The sequence below is a fragment of the Anser cygnoides genome, chromosome 1 (assembly GCF_040182565.1).
Source record: "Anser cygnoides isolate HZ-2024a breed goose chromosome 1, Taihu_goose_T2T_genome, whole genome shotgun sequence".
Lineage (NCBI taxonomy): Eukaryota > Metazoa > Chordata > Aves > Anseriformes > Anatidae > Anser > Anser cygnoides.
The window spans coordinates 115,913,187-115,941,013 of NC_089873.1; the positions used below are offsets into that span (position 1 = coordinate 115,913,187).

General features: G+C 41.7%; 1 protein-coding gene across 1 annotated transcript; it reads left to right on the forward strand.

Moving 5' to 3' along the window:
* The first annotated feature begins 12,321 nt into the window (after nucleotides 1-12,321).
* ETS2 (ETS proto-oncogene 2, transcription factor) lies at nucleotides 12,322-27,488 on the forward strand. The gene is made up of 10 exons (XM_048071484.2): nucleotides 12,322-12,690; nucleotides 15,720-15,791; nucleotides 18,717-18,837; nucleotides 20,682-20,801; nucleotides 21,225-21,425; nucleotides 22,236-22,319; nucleotides 23,133-23,375; nucleotides 23,519-23,782; nucleotides 24,490-24,608; nucleotides 25,550-27,488. The coding sequence occupies exons 2-10, from the start codon at nucleotides 15,720-15,722 to the stop codon at nucleotides 25,763-25,765; spliced, it is 1,440 nt and encodes a 479-aa protein (XP_047927441.2). The 5' UTR covers nucleotides 12,322-12,690; the 3' UTR covers nucleotides 25,766-27,488.
* Nucleotides 27,489-27,827: the final 339 nt, after the last annotated feature.

The window sequence follows — 27,827 nt, forward strand, 5'->3', positions numbered from 1 at the left end:
CCTTTCTCTGAAAGGCGCCGTAATTGATACTGGTTGGTTTGGGTTTTTTTTGGCATTTTTATTTTTTTTGGCAAGCGAATTGAAAAAGATGCAGATAGCATCGCCCATCACCACCTGATGATGGCGTTGAGTAAGACACCCGACTGCTGTCCTCAGAAGCTAGGGGCCAGCTCTCCTTCTGGGCTTGCTTAGGCTGTTCCCATTTGCATCCTCCTCTGAGTCACTGACGTCTTCTGAGGTAGGGATCAGAGGCTGACATCGGCAGGAGGGCCGCACTATCTAGGCCATCTACCTCTAAGCAAAGTGCTGGCAGACTCGGCTGGGGTGAAGCAAGCCCCCTTCATAAGCCCAAGCCAAGACTGGGGAGGCAGGAGGGAAGGCTGCCTCTGGTTTCTCCATGCCCCATGTGCTAGCTGACATCCTCCTCTTGATTTCTCCCACACGTGGCATGCTCGCTCCAGCCGCAGCCCGTGAGCGCGTGATGACAGGGAGGTGAGTTTGCCCGGCGTGGGTGTTCGATTCCCTCATCTCTTCCTGAAATAAATAACGAATGGGGAGCTGGCGACAGCAGGCACGGGGACCATGAGATAACGTGCCCTGCTGCAGCTGGCGTGCTGGTGCGAGGACAAGACCCAGTCCCAGCACGCCCAGGAGCAGGGCGTGTGGTAAGCACACCGACCACATTAAGGATTATAAATCAAAGTGATGAACCCCAAGAGAGGGAAATGTTTCTATAGCTTGAGGATTCATGTGGATGTCCTAAATTTACCAGGCCCTGCAATAATCCTCTGTGTTGCCCATCACTGACTAGTTGATACGGCCTTTGAAAATCTGAAGAAATAAAAAAAACAGATTTCGCATTCGCACCACCTGACTTAATTCATATTTACAAAATTAAATACCAGACCGATGTTCTGTCCATCTCTGCCTAGAAGATTAGCAATTATTCCATATTTTCAAGAAGCCGTATTACAAATAGTCAGTTCTAACTAATTGCTTTAATTATTCAACCCCTGATTTAAATGCAAGTTTTTCAGCATTACTACTGGTAAGTTAATTAATTGTAATTATGTACAGGTCACGTTCCAGATATATAATCTTTATAAATGATAGACAGGTGAGTAAGGATAGGAATCCAGATCGCCAAATACAAGTTCAGCCCCCAATTAAAGAACTGTGTGCATCCCAAATGTAAATGCTGCATAATAATTATTTCTATAAATAATAGTATCTGGAGAAGGAGCTGATGACAGAGCTGTATCCCAATAATTAGGAATGACTCCAACTGTGTTTACTATTCCCTCGAGATGCATGCCTATTGATTTGGTTTCTAAATGACCAGCTCACCCGAGCACCTCGGAGTATACTATCAAATACTCAAGCTGTCTCTTCAAATACCTGCTCTTCACAAGTACCACCTCTCAGAGAAGTTGTAACTGGGGCTGAAGCGGTGTGTCGTCCTGGTAGGGGAACCAAAGCGTTAGCCAACAGCTACACATTAACAACTTTGTCAGAGCTTTTCTCTTTGGTTCACCAAAAGCCATTTCTGACAAGTTTTTAGCTCAAAAGAGTAAAGTTAAATATACCATATTTTTAATGGAAATATAGAATGTGTAGTTCATTAACATGAGTCAAACAGTTATTTAAAAGCCATTTAGTTGATTCAGATATTTTGCTATTTTTTTCATGTTTTTCTTATGAAATAGTCCATCACAGAATGCTTGAGGTGGCCATTTTCTTTTAATAAATTTTGAACCCTGAGCCAACTGCTGTAACATTTGGCAGGATACTGGAGGTCTCAAATTTATTACGTTGCTACACTTACTGAAAATGAGCAACTGGGTAGGAGAGGGGGACCTTGTCAGCGTCCCCATTGAAAGAAATGTTACAAAGCTTGAATTAATCAGGAGTCTGCCATGGAGAGGCACAGGAAAACAGGCTTCATTTAACAGTTTCTAGGCTTCCATCCATTATCCTGCAGAGACAAGGCATAATCCTTCAAATGGACGTTTCTCTTCCCTTTGAACTGTTGCAATCTTTTCTCTGCCTCTTCCATCTTCAACCCTTCCCCACTCAAACCCTATAGAAACTGCTGCTGCTAAAGTCATCCTTGTGGTTTGCCACTTCACCACCTTTTTCCCCGAGGCTTTACATCACTTTAGCCACAGGCTTCCAGCCCTTACCAGAGGCCTGACTCATGAGATTTAGTCCTTCCTACACACTGACTTTTGTACCTTGTCATCTGCTGCCACAGCCCCCACTGTACTCCAAATCAAAATGACTTTGCTTCTTCTTTCACCTGAAAAACGCCAGGCAGCTGGTTATCCACTGGGCTTCTTCCTGAGGACACAAATAATAGTAATAATAAAAATGGAATTAGAGAACAAGCTGGTATCCTCTACAAATTAATTCACTTCTCCTTCTGTAAATCTTGAATTGAAACCTATCAATTAAGCATTACAAAGCTCTACCATTCTTGCAGTCCACTGCCATCTTTAAATTAGATGTCGGGTCTTTGGAAAAGGAATTGATTCCTTTCTTTGCACAAAATCTGACCTAACGAAGAGCTTCACAGAATCCTTGGGAGCAAAAGCAAGCATAAAAATTGTAACCCAGAGGATGGAAATAAGTACAGAGCATAGCTGGTGGTTTGACCTTTGCAGTTCATAAGGAAGACTAGGGTTAAGAGCTTTACCAAGTTTATTCTTGAATTTACTGTTTACAAAAGACATCAGAAAGCTGAGAAAAAAAATAATAATACTATTTTTAGAATCCCACAGGCAAAAGATGTGCAGGTCCCAAGTTCCACATTGCTAAGCACATATACTTGAATCATTTATGATCATCACCCAATGATCAATCTCCCAAATATCAGAAAACTGAATACATCTCCTATCCCAATATTACTGGGTATGGAGGATACTCTCCATTATGAACATATATGATACATTATCCAAAGTGAAATACTGAAAACATAGGAAACAGGTAAGCACTGTAAGCAGTGATAGAGAGCACTAAAATCTGGAAGAAAGACAGTCACAGCAGGGAGAAGGTACCCTGCTGCTTTCTCCACTGGGATTTCTACCACGAGGTTCCCAAATTACTTACAGAACTGGTACACTACAAATAAACACAACAAACAAACAAGTCAAGCAACAACAGCAACAAAATACTGCAAATGTAGGCATTAATATTCCTGAAATTAAACAAGATATCTGATTCACTCTCTAGGGGTAGATAGGTGCCCATTTTCTATGCCTGCTCACTCATTCCTGGTCAGATTTGGCAAACCTAAGTATCAATGGCAGTGGCCATTTGCCAAATAGGTTCCCAAATGAAATTGCCAACTCACTAATTAATAGCATTTGAATAGCCTTCAGCCAGTCATGACTTTCAGCCACTGTTGATCTCGTTTGGACAGGAGTGCATCCATTTGGCATCTCCCTGTGAAGTCTGGGAGTCACCCAACCCCACCACTTGTAGGCTTGGCAAATGAATTAAGGCTGATCCTAGCAATTCTGCTCTTCAGGCAACAATGAAACAGCAACGCAAGCCCAAGCCTCCTCTCACATCTCACCAAATATTCCCACAAGAGAACTGGCTCAGACAGAGCTTCAGTAGTGATGAGAAACCTCTGAGTAGAAATAAATACTAGATTTTACCAAAGCAACAAGTAGTTCTGCAAGGAGGAGAGCAAATGATGCCTGGCTGCTGTGATTTGTCTCTTTGGGTGGCTTATCTCACATCTAATAAGATGCAAGTTCTTATCTCAAGCCTCATAAGATGTGAGCTCTGATCAAAGGTTCTCTGTAATAGCATTTCTTTCTTGTGCGATTGTCTGGAAACAAATACAGTTGAGCCCATGTTTCTGCCTTTATCTCCATGGGGGCACTAGCTTTGGTGTCTTTTATCTACCCTGCTGCCTTTTATTTCTAAGACATGTAGGAACTTTATTTCCCTTAGACCATGAGATCCCTCACAGGTTTGGTTAAGGCCGACCAAAGCATTCAGAAGTTGTTTGGGGGAAACAGGAAGCCAGAACAAAAAATGGCTGAGTGACTCCGTGACTCTCATTTCCTTAAGCGAAACCCAAGCTAAAACATATCCTTGCAGAGAAAGCATGAACCCATGTAACAAGTAATTGATAAACAAACTTTTTCTTTAGGGACCTGTTCCTATCAAGGGAAGAGAAGGGTGTATATGCAGAGACAGGAGAATGAAATATCCTAGAAAAGCTAAATTCCTTTAGGTGTTTTCAGTATCCTTGAAAACAGCAAAGGGGAAGAAGTATGCTCATTACAAGCTCTTTACCCCTTTCTCAATAACTAAACTCTCCACTGGAGCATGTAACAACACAGGATACAGAGGCCTAAAGAAAGAGAGGGAACCTTTCATTTTCAGAATGTCTGATGTGGAAAGTGGGTGCAGTGCTTATGATTTATGGGGCATTTTATACACAATTCTCAACCTCTTTTCTTTTCTTTTCTTTTCTTTTCTTTTCTTTTCTTTTCTTTTCTTTTCTTTTCTTTTCTTTTCTTTTCTTTTCTTTTCTTTTCCTTTCCTTTCCTTTCCTTTCCTTTCCTTTCCTTTCCTTTCCTTTCCTTTCCTTTCCTTTCCTTTCCTTTCCTTTCCTTTCCTTTCCTTTCCTTTCCTTTCCTTTCCTTTCCTTTCCTTTCCTTTCCTTTCCTTTCCTTTCCTTTCCTTTCCTTTCCTTTCCTTTCCTTTCTTTTCTTTTCTTTTCTTTTCTTTTCTTTTCTTTTCTTTTCTTTTCTTTTCTTTTCTTTTCTTTTCTTTTCTTTTCTTTTCTTTTCTTTTCTTTTCTTTTCTTTTCTTTTCTTTTCTTTTCTTTTCTTTTCTTTTCTTTTCTTTTCTTTTCTTTTCTTTTCTTTTCTTTTCTTTTCTTTTCTTTTCTTTTCTTTTCTCTCTTCTCTTCTCTTCTCTTCTCTTCTCTTCTCTTCTCTTCTCTTCTCTTCTCTTCTCTTCTCTTCTCTTCTCTTCTCTTCTCTTCTCTTCTCTTCTCTTCTCTTCTCTTCTCTTCTCTTCTCTTCTCTTCTCTTCTCTTCTCTTCTCTTCTCTTCTCTTCTCTTCTCTTCTCTTCTTTTCTTTTTCTTTTTCTTTTTCTTTTTCTTTTTCTTTTTCTTTTTCTTTTTCTTTTTCTTTTTCCAATAAGGGACATTGTTTCTGCACAAACACTGGCCATTGTGGGTGAAAGTCCAGTAGGGTCCTTTTGGGAAGCATCTTCACACCACTGCCACAGATATGCCTGTGTCTGAAGGCTGCCAGCAGCAGCAGCAGCAGCTCGACCAGAACAAGGCAGGGCTGCAAGCTGCACAAACATTGGGCAGGCATGGAGAGTCCAAGTGCAGGGAAAGGGTATTTAAAGATGACTGCTGACCTTCAACCCTGGCACAGGCTGAGTGTGAGTTCCCAGAAACTCTGGGTTCCTGAGGGAGCCCAGAAGGAATTTGAAGAAGGTGGAACCAAAATCCCTGTCTTTTAAAATCAGTTTAGTTTGTTTCCTGCTTGACCAAAGTGTATGTTCCCCTGAGATAAGAGCTCCACACCACAGCTAGCTTTAGCTTGGTTTACTCAGGAACATTAAAAGCAATACAGGTTGTGCTTACAGAAATCCGATGGAAATCAACAGAGCTCACCCAGATGGGACCCAAGAGCTTTACTTCCAAAGTTCAGTTTCCATACATGGACAGAATTAAAGCTGTGATGTGGGTAGCAATCACTTGGATGACATAGGTGAAAAAGCAAATGAATGATTACCATAAAGGTCAGAGTAGAATATATACACTCATTTGAAGACTTTTGAGGAAGCATCAGCCACGTCAAAAAAAAAATGGTTTGTACTGAGACAAAGGAAAGATATGGTACTACTGAAAAAAAATCTTTTAATCAAATGGGCAATTTATTTCCTTTCTAATTAAAAGATTTCTAATGCTGGGAAAAGGCACAAGAGCAACAAACTCCTACAGCTGCTTCTCCACCAAAGGGCAGAGAGCAATCCACTTCACACCTGCGAGCGAGTAGTGACTCCAGAAATCTCGGTGCTGTCAGCAGGACCAACTCCTCGACTATGGAAACACTCAACTGTACGAGGAGAGAAGGACATCTGGCCCACAGAGAGGAATTCGTGCTGGTGGGGAAAAGCTACATGGAGATTCGTGGGGAGAGAAACTGCCTACAGTGCTCTCCCACAAGATGAATCTTTTTGCTTGCTGTGTCCAGAGCTCCACCAAAACCCACTGTTTGTAAAAAGGCCATTTAAAATAAACACATGTTAAAAAAAAAAAAAAAAGCCAGGAGCAAAAAGAATGCAAGGGTTTGATCAATCACAGCTAGTTATTGCTTTGTTTTTATATGATTTATTTATTTTTTTCCAAAACACAATTCATGAAGTATTTTTTAACCGATCTTGTTGTTCCTGTGGGAAAAACGCCCCGGCTCCAGCAGATCCTCAAGAGCTCAGAAGACAATTTCTGCCTGTCTTTGTGTCAGCCCAGCTTGCCCCTCGGAGGGCTGGCTGACCAGCGTGAACATGGAGGTGGTGGTTTCGGCTCCGCATGTCGCTCGGTGCCTGCAGGGCTTCACGCAGGGCCAGACAGCCGCAGTCGCATGGGGCAGTGCGGGAAGGGTTGCCTGGCTGGGATACTGCTAGCAGGACAAGGGGGCCACCATGCCCCGGGGCTCTGCCACCAACAGAGCTGCACATTGGGTGAAGCAAGAGTGGTGGCTCGGCCCCGGCTTGACACTGCTGTGGGATATTAGCTTACCCCACACCCCATAATCCAGTCTCCCCCCGCCCCCCCCCCCCCCAAGACAATTATAATTATTTTGAACTCTAGATGGAGAATTTGCTGACTAGGATTGATCAGCAGAGCCAAGCTCCCTTTTTGCTCCGCTAATAATAATCTTATAAACAGTATCATTTTCAAAATTCCTGGTATATGGCATATGTCATGTGTTCTCCACAAATATTAGACATACCCCCACCCATCCCTTCTGTATTCCAACTTCATTTGCTGTTATGACAAAGATATTCTTTAATGAATCTTAATGACTCACCTCAAATGTTGTTTTTTTTTTGCATTCTGATAAGCACTAGACGGGATGACTAATAGACTACATGCAATACCTAGACAACGTGAGCAACTCGGTGTTTGCTTAAACCATATTAGATCCTGATAACAGACATAGGCATTGCACCTGCTCCACTATATAAAACACCAAACAAAACAAAACAAAAACCCACCACAGCACAGACACAGGAACTGCTACTTATATTTGTATAAAGCAAATTTATCTTGTCAGTGTTCCAGAGAACGTATGTTGTGGCTATTATAAACCTTCCCTCTCTTATAAAAATGACTAATATGACATTGTGCCCCTGGGGAAGTAAAAGCAAAAAGGCAGCCAACTTGGCTAAGACAGCGCAGTGCTTCACAGTGAAGATGTCTGCTAGTCAAAGGCGGGCAGCTTCCCAAGCGTATGCACTGAGGGACACAACAATGAATAATGGCTAAAGCTGGTACTGCCTTTCCTTTTCCTAATTCTGTGAGATTTGGGTTAAATCCCTTGAGAGACGGCCTGAACCATCTTCCAACAGAAGTGCAGAGCATTAAAATGGGATACAGGTTTTGCACAGATGTTAAGCTAGGCAAGGCCACTCAGTAGGTAATTTTCTCCCTAGAAGCCTCAGGCTGATGTCCTCAACACAGAGGCAGCTGGATGACCCCGCTACAGCCGTCTGTGCCTGAATTTTTGCTGAGGTCAAAGAAGAGGCCAGCAGCTTCTCCCACAGTCCTGGTACTGAAAACCACATATCCTATAGGTCCCAGCATGTAGTACCATCCAGGTTCAGTTCCACAAATTTCAAAATATTGTGTAAACAGAGATATCTCTCTTATTCACTGACCACAACAAGACTCACCACTGCTCTTTATGTAAGGGTGTGCACAGGCACTAAATGTGCAGCAAGAGGACACGTGGATGAAATCACAGCGTTTCCTTGTCAGAAAGAAACAAACAATTAGACATGACCCCGTGTTCATTTTTGTTCCACAGGTTCTGCCACCACCTTGCTCCTGACTTGTACTCTCACTGCACAAACGTAAGTCAATGGTATGAAAAAGCCAACTGTGCAAAAAGGGAATTTGCTCTGGAAGGTAGGGGTGGGAAAGTAGGTTGAGAATAATAAATAAAGTAATAGGCAACATAAAACAGGCTTCCTAGTAATGGTCCCTCCCATCCCATACTGTAAACATCATTATCAATAAACCTAGTACTTAAGTTTTTTAAATGCTTGTGACAACTTATCAAGTGCTAGCATTCAGCTTTTACAGCCACAGAGGAAGATGCAAAACTCTTGATGTTTTTTCACGACGGGGAGGAGAAGAGGGGAACTGCGCCAACTGCAACACGCAGGACTGCTCTAACTGGTAAGAGGAGTGTGCCTCTGCCTACCCAGACGGGAGAGCACACCTGGTGATGAAGGTCACATCACAGTTATTCATGAGCTGAACAAGAGGATCGTAAACCTGTGCACAAGCAGGGTAATTTTTAAATGAAACCAGCAGTACATAAAATGCAGGGAATAAAAGAAAAAGCTCTGTTGCTAAAGGACATTAAAGTGTATTTTTTTGAGCACAGTCATCCAAAAACAATTATTAAGCTCGTCAGTTTCTGAATACACTTGGCCTTAAAATATTAACATGTGCTTTTTATTTTATGCCTCAAACTGGATGAAATGAATTAAATACACCCAAAATGGTATGAGCAATCCCTTAAGCACTAGCTAGTTTAATGACTGATCTTCTGCTTTAGTATGAAGGGTAAAGGTTTATTTTTTTCTGTCATATGATCCACCATCATACAGTTCATGTGTTAGGCATCTCTCTGTCCACTGGCAACATTACCTGAAGCACGCCTCTAACATTTTCACTAGTTGAAAAAATTAGAAGCAGAAGAACCTTGCATTTTTATACATGGTGGGGCTGACAGCTTACTTAATTTCCTTCAGCTTTATGCAACACAGATGAAATGCAGTGATTTTTGTTACTGTTCAAACATGCTGGCAGAACTTTGACATAGTATTTTTTTCTCTCTGTGGTAATTACTAGTGTTGGTTTGCATGTGCTAAGAATAATGACACACATGAATAACTTGCCATACTTTATGACTCACGGAGATGCCTTCGCAGAAATGATCTTGGTCATATTTTGTTCACCATGTACTGTGGGGAGAGCTTTTCGTTGGGGATAGTTGGTGGTGTTTTATTTTAACAGCTTCTTCCTCACCAAGTGAAGAATATATTACGTATATAAAGACTTCTTGATACCGCCCTTTCCCCAGCCCTGTATAAATATTTTGGTTTAGCTGTATTTGAACCATGGGGCCAACGAGTTTCATCCTTTGTTTCAACCATAACAGCGTGTTGTTTGAAGTCCAAGATAACCAGGTCTCTACTTTCCAAAGCTGTCACTTCCCGAGACCCTTTACGCTGTGATCTTACAGATGCTCCCTGCCGGCATTTCATTGTTAATTGTCTTTGGGGGGCACGAGCAGGCAGCCTCCTTTCATCAATGCATGACCAGGGTGTTTGTTTACCCTACCCAGAGGGACAGGGTGGCCAGGTGCTGAACCCTGTTTTGGTCACCCTGTGATCCCAGGCATTCGCCAAGAAGAGGAGGAGGAGGAGAAAAAGGAGGAGGAGAAGGATGAGGAGGAGGGCCACGCATGCCCCAAACACACATGGGCAGGGGAGCTGAGCCAACATGCAGATGAGTGCTCAGCGCATACTTTGAAAGCACAACAGGGTTTTCACTCCTGAGTGTCCTCTCAGTGTCGCAAGAGAAATTCTGGAGAAGTAAGTCATACCTTCGCTGGAGCTCTGGCTGCAATGCAGCTCTGCCACATACCTGCTGCCTCTCATTCCCTCTTTGTGCTTTAAACCTCTACATTTTTAGGATCTTATTCCCCCTCTGTTTTGGCACGGGCGAGAATACATCCCTGGGATGCCCCAGCACTCAGCTGTTCCTCCTCTCCTCCAGTGAACCTGCAAATTAGCATTGCGGCTGCTCAGGTCAGAAATCTGGGGCCAAATTATCCCCTCGGACAACCATCCATTGCTTTCAGCACAAAACGTCATGTACTTGAATACTGTAACAAATGCGAAAAGTTCCTTCACCTTAATTCACTGCACTACAAGAGGGTCGCTTTTTGGCATATTTCTGAGATACTATTGCAGAGGAAGGAAAAAAGGAAAAAAAAAAAAAAGACCAAAACCAAACAAACATAAACAACCTACTTGCAGCGTGGGTCCTCTTTAAAACAAGAAAGTTATAAACAACAAGGACTGAAAAGAAAAAAATGTTATCTGGACTACCACAGAATCCTAGTACAGTGATTATGCAAATATTTATTATTATTATTATCTTTATCTCTGTGCTTTCTTTTTGTCTTTCTAGCCACTTCAACCCTGAGTACTGGAGCTAGTTCTCCCTCACCCTAAAAAACCAGAAAGCACTAGTGGGTCCACAACAAAAAATGTCCAACGTTTACAGCTTGGTGCTGACGCCATGATTATTCATCAGGTTATACACAGCTCCTCCTTTTATCTCTCTGTATACCAACACACGTGCAAAAAAACACAGATAAGGGCTAAAGCAATTGTGAGGCAGATGGACGCTTCCTAAAATAAAACAAAACACACTTGTACAATACAGAAGCATTTTCAACCAAAACAAAAACTATTTTTTCTTTCTCTCTCTAGCTTTTAGTCTCTGACAATGAGTAGTACAGAGGGAACGCAGACTTATAGAATAATCCAGGTCGGAAAGTAGCTCTTAGTGTCCTTGACACAAGCAGGGCTACCCTCACTGTTCATTTGGGTTGATCAGGTCCATTTTATAAAATATATATCAATTTTGATATATATCATGCACTCAAGCGTACTGAGCGAGTACCATTTGTAAAGGAGCAACAGTGAATTTTATACCAGCAATAAGTGTTGATGAAATTAAATATATGTATATGATAAGAATCACTTTTAAAATAAGATTTTAAATAGCGGAAAATACAGCCAACTTAATCATTTTGCTCCAGATTCCAGCACATCAATTTAGCAAGAAATAAATAACTCCCAGCCTTTCATCTTATCTTTTTGGCAGATGTTTCCCCTGTATAAAGGGTGGCACAATTGTTTTTGTCAGTGTTATAATTAAAACTGCTATCCAGCTGACATACAGTTTTTAATGGTTTCCCTTAGGATTCTAACAGATGTTGCCTTATTAGATCAGGACTCTCCCGAAGTGAGAAATGTCACTGGCATAATCAAGACTTTTCTTCCAGTCTCAACGTGTGCTGTCACAACTTGCCTGGTGACATTTGGCCGTAAGGAAACAAGTAACAGCCACTTTCCTAGGGAGAGGAGGAGGTATTCTGAAGAGTTTGAAAGAAATACCAGAAAAATCTTACTCTGAGGCAACAAGTGGCATGGTCTGGCCTTTGCTGCGGCCAGAAATAGCTGGAGAGCATCGAAGGAGGTGGCCCCGACAACTGCACCACCACCAGCCAAAGGCACTGTAGCTTTCTGTCGGTACGAATAACCACAGCTTCGGCACGTGGCAAAGGGTCATTTGAAATCTGGTGAGGAACCGAGGGGTGGCAGCTACTGGGGGCTCCTGTTCCAAGAGAAGCTACAGCCATACGACACAAGTGTTAATTTGAGATTGGAGTTAGCTTAAATGAAGCAGCGTGTCACAGCAAGCTTGAAGAACAGCATTTTAAAGGCAGTTCAGCTCCCTTGAGGGTCACCAGAAACCAAGAGGAGGAAAGGGTGGAAGCGAGGGTGGATGCACGGGGGCTGCTGCCCTCCCTGGGCCCAGGGTCTCACTTGGGCAGGGGAGGTCACTGGGCACGTCGGTGTTGATTCTCCTATCTTAGCATTCTTGAGGCCGGGCGTTAATTAAGCATGGAAAATGTCCCTGATGAGTTAAATGGTGTATAGATCAGACGGGGCGGCGGGGGGGGGGGGGTAATGTGTTTCTGGAATGACCCCAAACTGCCTTTTTTCCCTTCCCCAAACTGTGGGGGTCCCCTCCCACAGTCCCCCAGCCAGCACAGCCACCCATGGCACCCCCCGGACCCCCAAAACCAGGGCACAGCGGGCTACCCCGCTCCTCCCGCGGCCTCCGCCCCGCTCCCCGCCGCCCCGCTGCCGAAGGGGCCGGGTTCCGGGGGGCGGTCCCCCGGCCGCCACCGCCCCCTGCCCGCTGAAGAGCGCCGGGCAGGGCGGGCGGCGCGGCACAGCGCAGCGCACACGGCTCCGAGCGGCGCCTCCGCCCGGCTCGGCTCGGCTCGGCTCGGCCCGGCAGCGCCCACGCAGCCGCCCGCCTCCCTCCTCCTTCCTCCCGCCCCCTTCCTCCTCCTCCGGGACTCTCCGCTGGGATCGAGCCGGCGCTGCCGCCGCCGCCGCCTCCTCCTTCTTCGCTGCTGTTGTTGTTGGCCGGCTCTGCCCCATCGAGGATATTTTGGCTCCCGGGGAGAGGCAGCGCGCCTTCTTTTCCTTTTTTTTTTTTTTTTTAATTTTATTTTTTTTTTATATTTTAATTTTTTTGGACCCTGCTGCTGCCGGGAAGGGGGCTAGCCGAGGAGCAGGCGAGCTCCGCGCTCGGGGGCCAGGTGAGCGGGGGGCATCCCGGGGGAACCCCGAGCCCGGGGGGGGGGGCTCCGGGCATCGCCCCCAGCCCGGACCCGGGGGGGGTGATGGCGGCCGGCGCCGCCCGCGGCGGGGGAGGGGGCTTGGCCGGGGCAAGGCGGGCAGGAAGGGGTTAACGGGCAGAGGGTGTTCGAAAGGGACCCCAAAAACGCCGGGTCGGGTGAATTTCCCCTGTCTGAGTTTGGGTGCCAAAGGGGGGCTCCCCCCGGCAGCTGTAGGGGGTTGGGCATAGGTGGGAAACGAGATCCTGCTGACAGGAGCCCGGTTACTCCTTTTGTTTGTTTGTTTGTAGGGTTCTGTTTGCTTGGTTTGGGGTTGTTTGTTTCTTTTTTTCTTTGTTTTTAAGAAGAAAAAGCCGTGGAGGTTCTCTCACTGCAGGCACTAGCATGGCTTAGGTCGCCTGGTGGATGGGTTCCCAGCCCGCTCGGGCTGTGGGCGAGCACCCGGTTATTGCTGAAGAGAAGTTGATCAGAATTCAGGAGTATTAGTTAATAAGTGCCTGATCCTGTTGACCCTGTTCTGGTTCACCCGCTCGGCTCTGCGGGGGTGTTGAAGGTGTCCTGCCAGTTAAACCAATTATAGCTGGCAAGTCGCAGTCAGCGGCGGCGGCGGAGGAGCTGGAAGTGAGGCCCAGGCACATCATGCCCTAGTGTCTTTTCTGGACTCAAACAGCAGCTTTTGGAGTCCAGTGGAAAAAAAAAAAAGGCTTTAACCCTTTCATCGTGAGAAGCTATGCTGCCTTGTCGATCCTGATAGCTTGTTGCAGGTCTCGTGCTGGAAGGTGGTCATGCTGCAGGGTAGGAAACTGATGTGTGGTAAGCAAAGGCTCTAGGAACCTGTAACAGCCTGAGAGATTTGGTTAGAGCATTACAAAACGTGGTAGGATCTGCCTGTGTTGTTAGACCAAAGCTCCGATGTCTCTTTTTCACAAGGTGCGTAGCGCACAGGGAAGGCCATGGAAATGCAACGAGTTGGGTTAATGAGCAACGCCAAGTAATGAAGGCTTCTTGTCAACCCTCTGTCTTAGTGCTGTAAGTGTGTCCGAAAAAAACAAACAAAAAGCTGGGAAGGATGGAAACCTTTTAATCAGTGGGAAGGTTCCCAACAGAATTAATGCAGAGGCCAGGACTGCACCTGGAATTGTCAGAAATCCTGTTTGTAGGGCTCACTGGGGATCAGATCTAAGATTACTGAAAATGTGCATAGTGTTTTCACAAGTGCTATCCCACTGGTAAGGCTTATAGCTACTTATCCCTATATAACTGTGCTGATTTCAGCATTGAAACAGGGTATTAGAAATGGCCATATGTTTGTTTGTTTTTAAAAAGCTCAGTTGAATGCAGGGGTAAACAGCTTAAACAGTGGGAAATGTAATGAAAATATTAGGATGCTTGCTGAGTGAGACTCATGCTGTGTAAAATTCTTTGGTGCTCAATGAGATGTGTAATTTAGCACAAATATTTGTATACACTATTTGAGGTGAAACCCATCATTCAGTAGGTTGCACTTTTGGGTAGCGTTAATGAAGTATAAGTTGACTGTTCTTTTTGTATCCAGTTGATTTGTTTTGTTTTGGTGATAAGCCCCATACATCTCATAACAGTGAAGTTGAAATGGGCCTTTCAGATTAAGGACTCTTATTATTATATTTTTTTTGGTGATTGCTTATATAGGAGGATGAAAGGGATCTGTCTTTAGCTGTTGGGTATTTTTCTCTTCCTCTGCTATACAGACAGACTTTGAATTTGTCATTTTGGCAGGCTCTGTTTGTTTTGTTAAGCTCTCATTTGCCATCTCTTTCTGAGTTCAAGACTGTATTTTGATTTATTTTTCCCATGTTAAAATGGCTAGAGAGAAATTGCTTGTAATTATCGCTGTTCCCACAGAACTGTGATTATTTATGTCCTCCGTGACTTTGTTTAAGTAGAGGTGCACACTTTCAGGCAGTTTCCGTAGAACAAAATAGCTTAGCACAATGCTTTGACAAAGTACAAGGAAAATTGTTGAGACAACCTGCCGCGGTCTAGTCTGATAAGGTATCACTTACCGACACCTGAATTACAGCATCATGATAAACTTGAACAATGGTTGTAAAATTGGCTTTATTCCTTATGTTTGATCTCTCATAGGTCAGTAAAAGGATAAGAATCTTATCACTCTACTCCTTGAGTCATATATACGAGAGCAAGTTATACAGGCCTCGCACAATCCTTTTCCTGGTAACACAGGGAACATGATAGCTTTGACTTCAGTAGCTGTTGCTGGTCCCAGCTCTGTAAGAAGGACATCTTATGGCATGAACCCCTTAGACTTGTACCTGAGCCTTCCAAAGGTGTATAAATACACCAATCCCATGTTTACAAAATGGGCAAAATAACACTGTTTAGAGATGCTTTGCCTAGTGAAGGAAGCAGGCTAATGGTACCTGGAGTTAGCTTCCAGTGGTAATTCATGAGAAGAGTGAGTAGGGTGGAAGCCAGCCTGTAGCGTGGTGAGTGCTCTGTTGTTTTTCTTCGGTACTTGAAAAGGCAAAGTCTGAAGTGAATCGTGGCATGTAGGAATGAATATAGTAAGCAAAGATAGCACAAGGCTTAATGCTTAAGATAATGGGTGAAAAGTTAGAAAATGACTCTAAGCGATAGGTACTCGATGGACAAAGGACCTCTGTAGGCTTTTATGACCGTGTAATGAGATGAGGTACTAAAAGACCTTGCTTTGGGTATCAGAAGTTAATCATCCTCTTGTGGCTCATATCACAAAACTCTAACTCCACTGATGCCTGGGAAAAGTCTTCCACTTAGAAGCTGTTCAAGCAAGATAAGAATTGTGCCTTGTGTAGTTGGGATGTGGGCAATGAAAAAGGCTTTGCCTGTACCTCACACAGAGGGCTGTTCTGCAGTCTGTGCTCAAGCAGTATGAGAAGTAAATATGTCTCTAACTTGCTTCCTTCCTCAATATCAACATGCTTCATGTGACCCCTCTCGTTTTTCAGATGAGTGAATTTGGGATCAGAAACATGGATCAAGTAGCTCCCGTGTCGACCATGTACAGAGGAATGCTCAAGGTGAGTACTTGTGAGCAAGCAGCTGTTAAACCCCACTGCTCTCATCTCCCAGCTAGGGCATGTACTGTTTTTCTATTAATGCTAGCAAAGAATTGTACAACCATGCCAGACTGGATGCATGTTCAAGTTTTAATAGCTTGATTGTGACCTGTAGATTTCTTCTAGAGTATTCCCACAGTTTGGTGGGTATGAGCAAAGTGGAACTGAGGGAAACATAAATCTTACATCCCCTGTCCTAAGAATTTGAAAACAAGAGGGTAGACAAGAGCTGAGCCCAAATTCACTGGAGATCATAGAAATTCAGTCTAAATAAAGGTTCCAGGGCTGGCAGTATGAGTGAACTTTATATAGCTAACTTGAGCAGATTGGCAGTGTTGTTCTGTTAGCTCTAGTTAAACCTGATTCTTCAAGACTATTGTATGAAAAAAGGTTTTTCACTTATTGCATGCAACTATATGAAATGGCAGTCCTGTAAGAAACCAAAGTTAGTTATTCAATATATTTTATCCTTAGGTAGGCTGTGTTTATTATCTTGTTTGGAAAACAGCTTAAAAACTGAAGGTAAAGGATAATTAAGCTATAACAACTCAGTCTATTAAATGCTTCTCACTTCCACATTCACGCACGATACTTTTCATCCCAGTGTCATTTTTTTAACGCAGTATTGATTAATGTAAACTGCATAATGAGAACAGAAAGTGATTTCCTAATCTTTAACTTTGAAGAATGTCTGTCTTAGACACAGTTTTAGAATCAGTTAGTGAGACTTTAGTGTTCTGACTCCTCTGATACTTTGTCCCCTCTTCACTTTTTATACTGCCCAAGCAACAACTGGGTCCAAAAGAGTTTTCCCCCAACTTGACAGCTGTGTGCTCTTGAACGTAGTAGCTGCGCTAAGCAGATTGTCAGTGTTAGTTGTCATGTAATTAATTCAAAATCAAGACCAGTATTCTAGTACTTTGTAGCTGCTCTCACTACTTTTTTTCTCTGTAATAATTACTGTTAACATATGTTGAAAAAAACAAATAAAATGGTTGCATAACAGATAGGGCAAGCAGAATTTATTCTACATTGTTTTTTCTTCTTGATTTACTATTAAAACAAGAACCTGCTTAAACATTAATCCTTTTTGAAATGTGAAACTAGTACAGTATAGATTTTACTCATTCACATGCCACAGCATTTTTTCCAGTGACTCAGGATAAGGGTCAGCTATTTACACAAAATGCAGGAGTTTCCAGATTATGTTGAAAGAACTTACCCTTTCTTCTAGGTACTAGCAATGAGTCAGTGCCTTTTATCTAGTAATGTACCAAGAATTCTTTAATAACAAATGCCAAATATGTTAATGTGTTGTTTCATTCGGTTGTGAGGTTTTTCACGGGTTTGCTCTGACTGTCTGCTGGCTGTGGTTGGCACCTGAACTGACTGCATGCAATTTGTCTCCACTGGCCAGCTCTCAGTGGGGATTTCTGAATCCAGTTAACCCCTAGAGACATGATATTGTGTACTTTGCGTGCTTTTTCTTCTGTGGAATATATGCTTTCATAATCAATATAGTGGCATGCATTGCAGCTTGTTATAAAATACAAATAAAGGTTGGTGGTCCTTAGTTTCTTATTAGGGTTAGTATGAGGGGCTGAGGAGGAGCAGCAGGAGCACCCAAGAGGCACCTAGCGCAAGAAAGACTCCAAGCCCCTCCAAACCGTGTAGGATACCAAAAGAAAAGTTATGGAACATGTGGAAATGTTAACACTTTCTTGCTATTGCAGAAACATTGTTCAGGTTGCTTTTGCCTTCCACCTGAATACAGCCCTGAAAACTCCTTTTGCCTTGTCCTCAGCTACGTTTTCTGTTTGGGCACTAACTGGCATACAGCTGCATGCTTAAAAAATAAAAGAAGCATTTGCAAGTTGCCTTAGTCTTCACCTCCCTGAGTGCCATATGTGCTGTTGGTTTCCTGAACAATATTCTATCCTCAGGTGCTTTTGAAATCTCTGGGCAATTTTTATTCATTTTTGCCTCTGGATGGTGCAGATACTGTTTCCTTATGACTAACAGACAAGTTGCATAAGTTGTTTTTAAAGTTATTTCCCCTTTTTTTTTTCACGTTTCCCTGCCTCCTCCACCAAACCCTTATGTGGCTGGAGAAACCCAGTGCTTGTACTCTGTTTTTAGCATATTCAGTTGACACAAGTCAAGTATGCAAGAAGTTAGGTTTTCAAAATGTACCGATATTTGTAAGGCTGCTAATGCATCAGTAGAATTCTCTTTTATTTGGAACACTTTTATTATCCTCCTGTTTATCCCTTTCTGTATAATTAAATTAGCTATTTCACTGAGCACTTGAAGACTGCAAAATGTAGTGGCTGGCAAATCCAGTAACTCACAAGTATAAAAGTGCTCAAGTCTTGTAAAACTGGCTGTATAGCTTCAAGTGATGGGGTTCAGACTAAGGATTTCCTATTAAATAAAAAAGTGCATAAATCTATTGTAGGTCTTGCACTGCCAGTTGTTTTTTCCAATATTTACCAATACTGCCATCAAGAACTCAAGTGGACAGTGAATTTAATGGGTTAAGGAAATGCTAGGATTTCTTCAAAGTATATCTGGAAATATGCATGCATTCTCTATTGTTAAAAGTCTCAATTACAGGAAAACTTAGAATATCCTTACTTTGCTTTACTGTGACTTGCAGAACATGCTATGTGATTAGTACTGTGGTCTGAGTGTTTTGTATTAATGTACAAAAAGATGTGCCTTTGAAATGTAAACACAAAGACAGCACGAGTTAGTTGATTCAAGATAGTGGTTGTGCACGATCTAAATCTAGGAAACTGAATGCAACCACTTCCTAGCAATTCAGTTGGCAGTGCTCTAGCAAAATGCTAACATTAAGGCTTTTATTATTCTGTTGCTTTGCAGCGTCAGCCAGCATTTGACACCTTTGATAGCTCAAACTCTCTCTTTGGTGGATATTTTTTATCACTAAATGAAGATCAAACACTTCAAGAAGTGCCAACAGGATTTGATTCTACTTCTTATGGTAAGTTTTGCTTTGTTCCTTGGTCCAATCCAGAGATCAAAGAGAAATCTGTGGGGTCTAACTCATCCCTATACTCTTACAGTGCTATGTAGATTTTCCTAAAAAGAAATTGGTTTGATTACATGGACTTGTGTTTAGATCCGTGACTTTATCCATGTGAGTTGCTCTGTTGGTAGTTGTTGTTCTCTGCATTGAAAAAGAATGGGATCTGGGATTCAGTAGTCTTAAGATAGATTGACAGTCCATGGAAGAAGCCTAAGGTATTAAAGCAGTGATCATTTAAGGCAGTTTAAATATTTAAAATATTATAAATTAAATATTTTTAAGTATTATGTGTATTTAAACTTACAATTTAATTTTAGTTGAGATGTTGCAAGTATTCTGCAAGCTTTTTTTTTTTGACCCTCTGACATTAAATCGTAGAACAATCCTTGTTTTTCTTTTTCCCTAGGGATTTGTTCTACTCCTAACCTTAAAAAAAGGGGGAAAAAAATAGGGGTGAGGATGTTTACGAGTCTTTTTTGTGTGTATGACACGACCTACCAGTAGTTCTATACAAATCCTTGCCTAAACTCCTTTGCTAGCTTTTTTTCCCTGACAAAAAAAGTCAGTATTTTACCTGATGCTGCCTTCATCTCCCATTGTAACGTGATATTCTAATCAGTTACCTTCTCTGGTCAGCAAAGCAAGTCTTAGCAGATATTGAGGATGGGTGTGGTTAAAAACAGAAGTTAAGCATGTGGCTGGTGATGAGATCCACTTGCCGGGTCAAATGGAGCCTGTACATAGTCAGGACCTAGGAAAACAAGAAGAGCCACACACCTTCACAATCTGGCTTGAAGTCTGATAATTCATCACCTTTATATACCTTGTCACCGTTATATGCCTCTCACGTAAGAGAGCTTTCAAGTGCTGCCTGTATGCTAGTTTTCAGAGGCTCTCAGGTGTTCAGGGATGCAGGAGTGAGGTGGTTAAAGTGTTCTCGAATTACCCCCTAGCTTAACAGCACCAATCACAAACTAAATATGAGTAAAAGCTTTCCTAATCTGAAACATTTACAGAGTCTAACTAGTTTTCTTCAGCTTATAAATTCTTTTTTTCAGAGTAATATGAGGCATGTTTCAGTGAAGGTTCGTCAGTAAGAAACACGGAGTGGAAGCCAAATTTGTCCTTAAAATATGATCTGTTTGCAAGCATAAAGATCAGTTATGCAGAATAGTAATTTATACTGGCCTAAGATGATGCTGGTTTGGGTTTTTATTGCATTACTTAATCACTGGGCAGCAGCTTGTGATCAGTCATTTGTTTGGTTCAGGCGACTGAGAAATGTATAGGAAGGTCAGAAACAGTTTGCTGGTACATGGTGTGGAATAGTGCAAGCTTGTTCTTAGTAACCCTACTGTCAGTGACTTAGCTCTCAAACTAAATGAAGGCTGTCTAGAGTTAAAAATAAAGAAGCCTGAGGTCAAACTAGAGGTGAGAAAATAGGAAAAAGCAGTCTCATTTCCTTTTTTTAAAAGTTCTAGTAAAAGTCCCTTGCAACAAAGTCATGTTGTATAACTATTAAGAGTCAGTAAGGATCTATATGATGAAAACTAGTAAACCTTTAATTTATCATGAAGTAATTTTATCAACCCAGTACTGCAAAGACTTTAGTATTGACAATATATTAAGTCAGACTGGATGTTCTGAAAATGAATCTACTCTGTTTCTGTTTTAAAATACATAGTTTCTAGCATCCTGTTCTTATTCTTCAAATATTGCAGCAAAATCTTGTCACTTCTTTCACTGGCCTAAAAGCTAATGCAGCTCCTTTTTCCCTCCTCCCACTTTCTCTCTTTTAGAGTCCAACAACTGTGAATTGCCTCTGTTAACCCCGTGCAGTAAGGCTGTCATGAGTCAAGCCTTGAAAGAAACTTTCAATGGTTTCACAAAGGAACAGTGTCGGCTGGGAATCCCAAATAGTAAGTGTTTTCTATTTATTAGCTTTTTTTTAATGCTAAGGAGGATGCTGAATAGCGGTTCTTTCAAAAGAGAAAGAATGATGTCAGTAGGAAATACAAGAATGGATCCTATGTGAATCTGGCACAGCTTGATTTGGAAAGACTGAACTTGCTGGTATTAAAAATGGGTGCATGGAGAGCTCATATTTTGGCAGCCTAAGAGAGACAACCAAGCTGAGGACATCTCTGATTAAAAGTGAATGCAGAAGGAAAATAGAGGACTTCTTTTTAAATTCAAAAATAAATTCATTCTGAAGCCTAAGCTTCAGAACTAAGTAATTTGTGGTTAATTTCTTTCATGCGCTGCCTTCTAATGAAGATTGTTTCAGGAGCTGACACAGGTCAGGAGTTATCTCTAAATACCAGATCCTTTCTGTCTTACAGATCCCTGGCTGTGGACTGAGCAGCACGTTTGCCAGTGGCTTTCTTGGGCTACCAATGAGTTTAGCTTGGCAAATGTGAACTTCCATCAGTTTCTTATGAGTGGCCAAGACCTTTGTAACCTGGGCAAGGAGCGCTTCTTGGAACTGGCACCTGACTATGTGGGTGATATTCTGTGGGAACACCTGGAGCAGATGATAAAAGGTAACTACAGAGACAGAAAGAACTCTTTTGTTCTAAGGCTTTTCTGACAGACAGAAATAGGACTCTTTCAACACTTACTTCACTATGTAAGGTTTTTGTTACATGTGAAAAGTCAAGATTAAATTTAAAACTTGGTTAATAAAAGCATTATCAACAGTTGCATTATATCCTTCGCACACAAAGCCCATGTGCAGGTATTTGCAGAAGCCATTCTGTGCTCAGACTGAGTACCTCTTGCGGTCAAGTTTTATTTGTAATAATCATTGAAATAATGTGATTAGGATAAGGCTATTGCAATACCTCATTTATTAAAAATAAATGTATTCAACCAAAAATTGGACAAAACGTGTTCACATCATTACAGGTATTTGGTCTTGTTCCTTTTATGTAGTGTTTTGAGATTATTCAATAAATGAATGTAAAGATGTCAAGGATGCCTAAGGCATCTTAACACTAATGGAGGTGCTAAAACTCCATATGTGGTGACCTATGTGTTCCCTTGATATTGGAGTGTAATACTCTGTAGTTGCAATTGTTAAGGACCTGGACCTTGACGTTGTTTTTTCTGTTTTATGCTTAAAAATCAATTAGTATGATGGTTTTCAAGCCTACCAGAAGTTAGTAGATTTTTTTTTTGTGAGGTCTTTGGGGCATTTTTTGGCAGCTCTCTTTTGAGAGAGAGAAGTTGAAGTACATAAGTAAAGGATATGTGAGTGGTGACCCCAAGCTACTTGACTCAGAAACATTTCATTCTATACAGGTTAGTTCTTTAAAATCATAAAACCAAGTTTTCTATTTTCTTCTCTCCAGACAGTCAAGAGAAGACACAGGATCAATATGTGGAGAACCCTCATCTCACCTCAGTTCCTCACTGGGTTAACAATAATTCCTTAAGTAAGTATTTTAAGAAATTTGACATTTTAGATATGGTATGTTTATTCTAAGCGTGTCACAGATCCCAATCTGTTTTTTTGTTTGCTTAAAAAAAAAAAGGCACCAGAATAGTTACTATGCTTCAGGAAAACACTTCAGTTGCTGCCATCTTCTTTCCTGGTATTGTTTAATTATCATCTATTTCATATCAGAAATCTTTTGAAGAGCAAGGGCTATGGGGGAAAAAAAAAAAATTTCCTCTTTGAATGCCAAAGCCTACATCTGTGGAGCAGAGTGAGCACTCCCACCTCTAGCAAACAGTCAAAAAGCAGCAGCAGGAGCTATGTTTAGGCCTCTTTGAAGACTGTGGAAGTGTAACAGAGCTTTTGACGGTGTATGGCACAGCCATAGAGACAAAGTGCTTGTTCCCTCAGATTGTGTGATTGGTGTTGTTTTACTGAACCACAGTTTGATCTCTAGGTCAGCCTAATTACATCACTTAATGATGAGGGCCTTCCTCAAAACCACTTAAGCGTCTCCAGCTTTTTCTGTAGCCCTGTAGTTTCCTTGAAGAACAAACAATATACATACTTGTGGTCTGAAGTTCGAGGTGGAGACTAACAGAATCTGATTTGGATCCCAGTAGATGGGAATGTTCTCACTGATGTCAGTAGCCTTTCCAGGAGCTCTATAGCATCTAACACCACTCAGATTTTTAGTGGGAAAACTACTACTTAGTGTCATAGTTCTAGTGGGGTGCTTGAGGTGTGTTAGTTTGTTCAAAGGGCCGTGGCGAAAACCATTTAATTCATTCTCTTATTTTTTTCCCTTCAGCTGTTAACGTGGATCAGACCCCTTACGGAATGCAAATGCCTGGGTACCCTAAAGCCCTCAGTTATCCCAAACCCAGTCTCCTGGGTGACGTCTGCCAGACTTCCACGGGACCAAATCTTCTCAATCCAGAACAAGAGTTTTCATTGTTTCCTAAAACCCAAGTAGATGCAGTTGGGGTCAACTACTGTGCAGTAAATCAAGATTTCACAAGAAGCAATCTGAACTTGCTGATAGATAATTCTGGTGAGTTACTATCCATGTAATTAATAATCACGAGTCCAAAACTGTATCCTATATATCTTTCCCTCCCTTGCATAGTTTATATATACAAGCTAGAAAAGGGAGGAAAAACACACTTTTCCTTTCTTTTTTTTTTTCTTATGAAGGTAAACTTAGAGAACATGAATCTAGCGACAGTGGTGCAGAAAGTTACGAAAGCTCAGATTCAATGCTGCAGTCCTGGAACAGCCAGTCGTCATTAGTGGATTTACAGCGTGTGCCATCCTATGAGAGTTTTGAAGATGACTGTAGCCAGTCCTTGTGTCTGAACAAACCTACAATGTCTTTCAAAGACTATATTCAAGACAGAAGTGATCCTGTAGAGCAAGGGAAACCAGTTATACCAGCAGCAATTCTAGCTGGCTTTACTGGTAAGTGGTGAAGCAAAATGGTCACTCCTCTTCTTATATAACATATTTATTCTCTGTAAGCGTGTATCTGTGCTGATAAAGGTGTGTAGTATTGCAGTGTGTATTACAATGTGGTCAGAGACCACTACTCATGAGGAGCTTCAATTCTAAACGTTCATAAGGAAAGTCCCATGGAACTATCCATTTAAGTAAGAACACACAGGTACATCAGAATGCTGTAGAACTCAAATGCACTTTCTGATCTGTTGAAAAGAGATAAACTTGGACAAAGTATTCTCCAGTTCTGAGTTTCTGCAAGAGTCAGCTTACTTATGAGGACCTTGTTCCTGTAGTCCTTGCTGAAATCAGATTCTTCTTACAGAAAGCCTGACAAGACAAGGGCTGCAGGACAGGACATGAGGGCTGACCCGCAGCTGCTGCAAAGTGGGAGGGAGGGGTAAAGAATCTGTATAACCAAGGGAAGCCATAGGTTGCATCAGATCCTGTGTTTCTATGACAAAGCCGACGCTTTAATTTCAACACATCTATGAGCAGATTTGTGTTACAGAGGGAATCTTAATTAGACTTCTTTCTAATATTTAAAAACAAAAAATTGGAGTAATAGTAAGACTTATTCTGTGATACAAATATGGTTGCCTATATTGATTGCGATAAGAGCTGGCAGAAATACTAATTGTGGCTTCTCCCCACCCCTGCTCTCTTAACAGGCAGTGGACCTATACAGCTATGGCAATTCCTGCTGGAGTTACTGACTGACAAATCCTGCCAGTCCTTTATTAGTTGGACTGGAGACGGATGGGAATTTAAACTTGCTGACCCAGATGAGGTATGTGGTTAATTGCAATCTACAAAAAGATTTAGGGTCTGATCCACCATCTGTGGGCCTCATCTTAAACATAAAGCATTTGCAAGATCAGACACTTGCTGAAGTCTCTTCATCTGCAAATGCTTTACTGTGTGGTCAGGATGCTGTGGGATGCTCCTCCTCCCCCTGGAATAGCAGCATTTGCTTGCAGTTATGAGAACTCGTTGTATAGTTCAAAACTTAAAGGTAGCATACAAAGTTAGCTGTTTTGACAGGGTAAGCAATACTGCAGATTAACTTACTGAATGTAACTGAATCAGCAGCATCTGGGATTGCACAAAGGCCAGGGGAAAAGGCACTTAAGGTACCGCAGGTCCTTTAGATAAATGGCAGATATGGTAGAGTTGCTTCTTAAATTTGTTGGGAACTTAAAGCTTAGGCATTAAAAATAGAGAATGCACTTTCATTTTCCAATTACTATTATCAGTAGGAAAGTTACTGTGTTAAGAGACATGATATCAAGTCCACTTAAGCCTTTTTTATTTAAAATAGGGGAAAGTGGGGGGGGAAATCCTCAACTCCAAGGGACTTCTTATAGTTCAACTTCCATTTAAAAAGCTGTCCCATGCTACTAAATGCCAAATAAACTCTTAAACTGTCTCCTCCCAGAAAGGAGAAACTATATTTCACTGAAGCTTGATCTCCGTAAACACATTTGGGCCCATCCCCTGCGAAGAAGTGTCCTTTTCACTGCTACTTTGTCCTGCTCACCTTAGTCAAGCTGCAGCTGGCAGCTGTCATGGAGTTTATCCACTCACCAGCTCTTGTGCTATCCAAGCTTGGGACATCCAAGCAAATAAAATGCTCTGAGAAGGGGTTTAATAACTGCCTTTATCATCTGCTAACTGGAAGAACATGTCTTGAACAAACCCTTTACATTTGCTTTCTTTTTGGACTGGCAGGTGGCACGGAGGTGGGGAAGAAGGAAAAACAAGCCAAAAATGAACTATGAGAAACTCAGCCGAGGGCTACGCTACTATTATGACAAGAACATCATCCACAAGACATCAGGGAAGCGATACGTGTACCGCTTTGTGTGCGACCTGCAGAACTTGCTGGGGTACACAGCAGAGGAGCTGCACGCAATGCTGGGGGTGCAGCCGGACACCGAGGACTGAGCCCGACTGCCCGGTGCCGTGCCGGTGGAGACCCAGTGTTGGGACTGTGACCAGGAGCCATCTGCAGTCAGTTTTTCCGGCTGTTCAGATGGGTGCAGCGGTGATGAAATAAGGACCTTGACTGATTTTTGTAACCAGGGGAAGTTGGAAGGAAGTGGCCTTATTTCATCAGTGGCTTCAGTTGTTGCTGTGTCATGCACTTGAGCAGCATGGATGTTGGCACAGATCGCAGCTCTGTCATGAAGACACAGAAATGCTCTGGGCTTGAGCATTTCAACTACCTATACTGCCACATAAAGTGTTTCGGCTACTTAACACTGCCATATGATGGGTTGGCTTTAAAACCAAAGGTTCGATGAGGAAACCAGTGATGCAGCAGAACCATTGCTCAGATTCTCTCTTTAACATACCGTCATCCTTGCTTCCATCTTATATCATGAAATTTATTTAAAAAGTATATAATTTATTTTAAATGAGCAGTAAGAAGAATTGATATTAATGTGTTGTTCTCAAGCACGTTTTATTATTACTCCAGAAATGTGCTGCAGGTACATCAACACTCTGTGTCCAAAACCAGATGTAGCAACTGTTTAAAAAAAAAAATAACCCTTTTAAGAAGGGAAGGAAAATCATACCATTTCAATATCCAGTTTTGTATATATTCTGTGATTATTTTTTTGAAGCTCTGTAATGTTCCTATTTAACAGATATTGTATAGTGTAAATTAAACTAATTGTATGTGTGTTTTGAAATAGGATGAATGTAAACGTATCAAATGGCTATTTCATGTTTGTCTAGGTTATACAGCCTTCTGCAAATATTTAATTGGCCTAAGAGACAACATACATACTCAGTATGCATGCATATGGTATGCCTATGATATGAAATGTATGGGGGGGAGGGGGGAGGACTGGCTCAGTATTTTGCCAAGGCTGAAGTTGGCAATTCTTTGTGCATTTTGGCATTTTTACAAGAAACTAATATAATATTCTGGGACATTAAGGGCCTATTTGTGGTTTCTTCTTTAGCTGAAAAATGAAAATATGGATAAAATTACCTTTTTTCATTTATAAATGGCATATGTTTTTCAACTTCTATGCATGTCCTTTAAACAAAATTTATATACAAGCCTTATTTTTTCAGTTGACTTGTCTTCTTCCTGCAGTTTATCCTGTATGATGAAAATATGAATTCTATTTTTGGAAATAACTGTGACTCCTTTTCAAAGATCAGGAGGGATTTATGTAGCAGCTATTTTTACTGCACAAAAAAAAAATACACAATTCACTGGAAAAATGTACTTTGTAAGAAAGCTTTATTTTTTATCTGAGCTTGATGTACATTTAAATGTGTTGTACAATGTGAGAGGTTTAAAAACAAGACCTTATTAAAAACCTCTTGAACAAGAAAGAAAAAGAGCTTGTGCTTTTTTAACTCAAAGTTTCAGAATGTAAGGGAAGAGGGAGGAATATTCCCGAAATAAACCTCTGCAGGGGGTGTAAGGGGGGAAAAAAAAGTGGCTGTAGAAAGCTTGTTAGAGGAAACTCTGCAAGATTGCTAGGCTAATGGTCTTGAACCAAGCTAAATAGATGCCAGCGCTCTGTGTTTAGGTATAAATTAGAAGATAATGCCTTTGTTCTATGCCTTTGAAAGAAAATTGGCATTTGTGAGCTGTGTTGTATATTAATGTGTAACTATGGGTAAATATATGGAAGAACAGAGGTGTGTTAAGACTGCTTGTGCTTGAACTGCTCCTGATTTTATCGCAGACAGTGAGCCTATTGTTGTAATTATCTTCATCCCATACTCTTCTCTATCCCTACACATTATATTTTAAAAGTTTTTCTTTTTTTTTGAAATGCACTTTTAAAAAAAGTACTTCCTCTAGGTTTCCTCAATCTTTCTCTCTCTCTAAGTGTGGCCATACCTTGATCTTGCTTTCAGTACTATCACCCTGGTTTAGCAGCATGTTAAAGATTTGAAGAAAAGGGTGGGTAACTTTTCTAAGAACATGCCTTTCTAAATGGCTGGAGCTGAAAGGGTAGGTCTGCATCTTGCACCA

What these genes read in the sequence shown, in the direction of transcription:
- ETS2 (XM_048071484.2), top strand. Translation starts at nt 15,720, where the DNA reads ATGAGTGAATTTGGGATCAGAAACATGGATCAAGTAGCTCCCGTGTCG. An exon ending in ATTTGATTCTACTTCTTATG is followed by an intron (nt 18,838 to 20,681) that starts GTAAGTTTTGCT and finishes TCTCTCTTTTAG; the next exon opens with AGTCCAACAACTGTGAATTG. An exon ending in TCGGCTGGGAATCCCAAATA is followed by an intron (nt 20,802 to 21,224) that starts GTAAGTGTTTTC and finishes TCTGTCTTACAG; the next exon opens with ATCCCTGGCTGTGGACTGAG.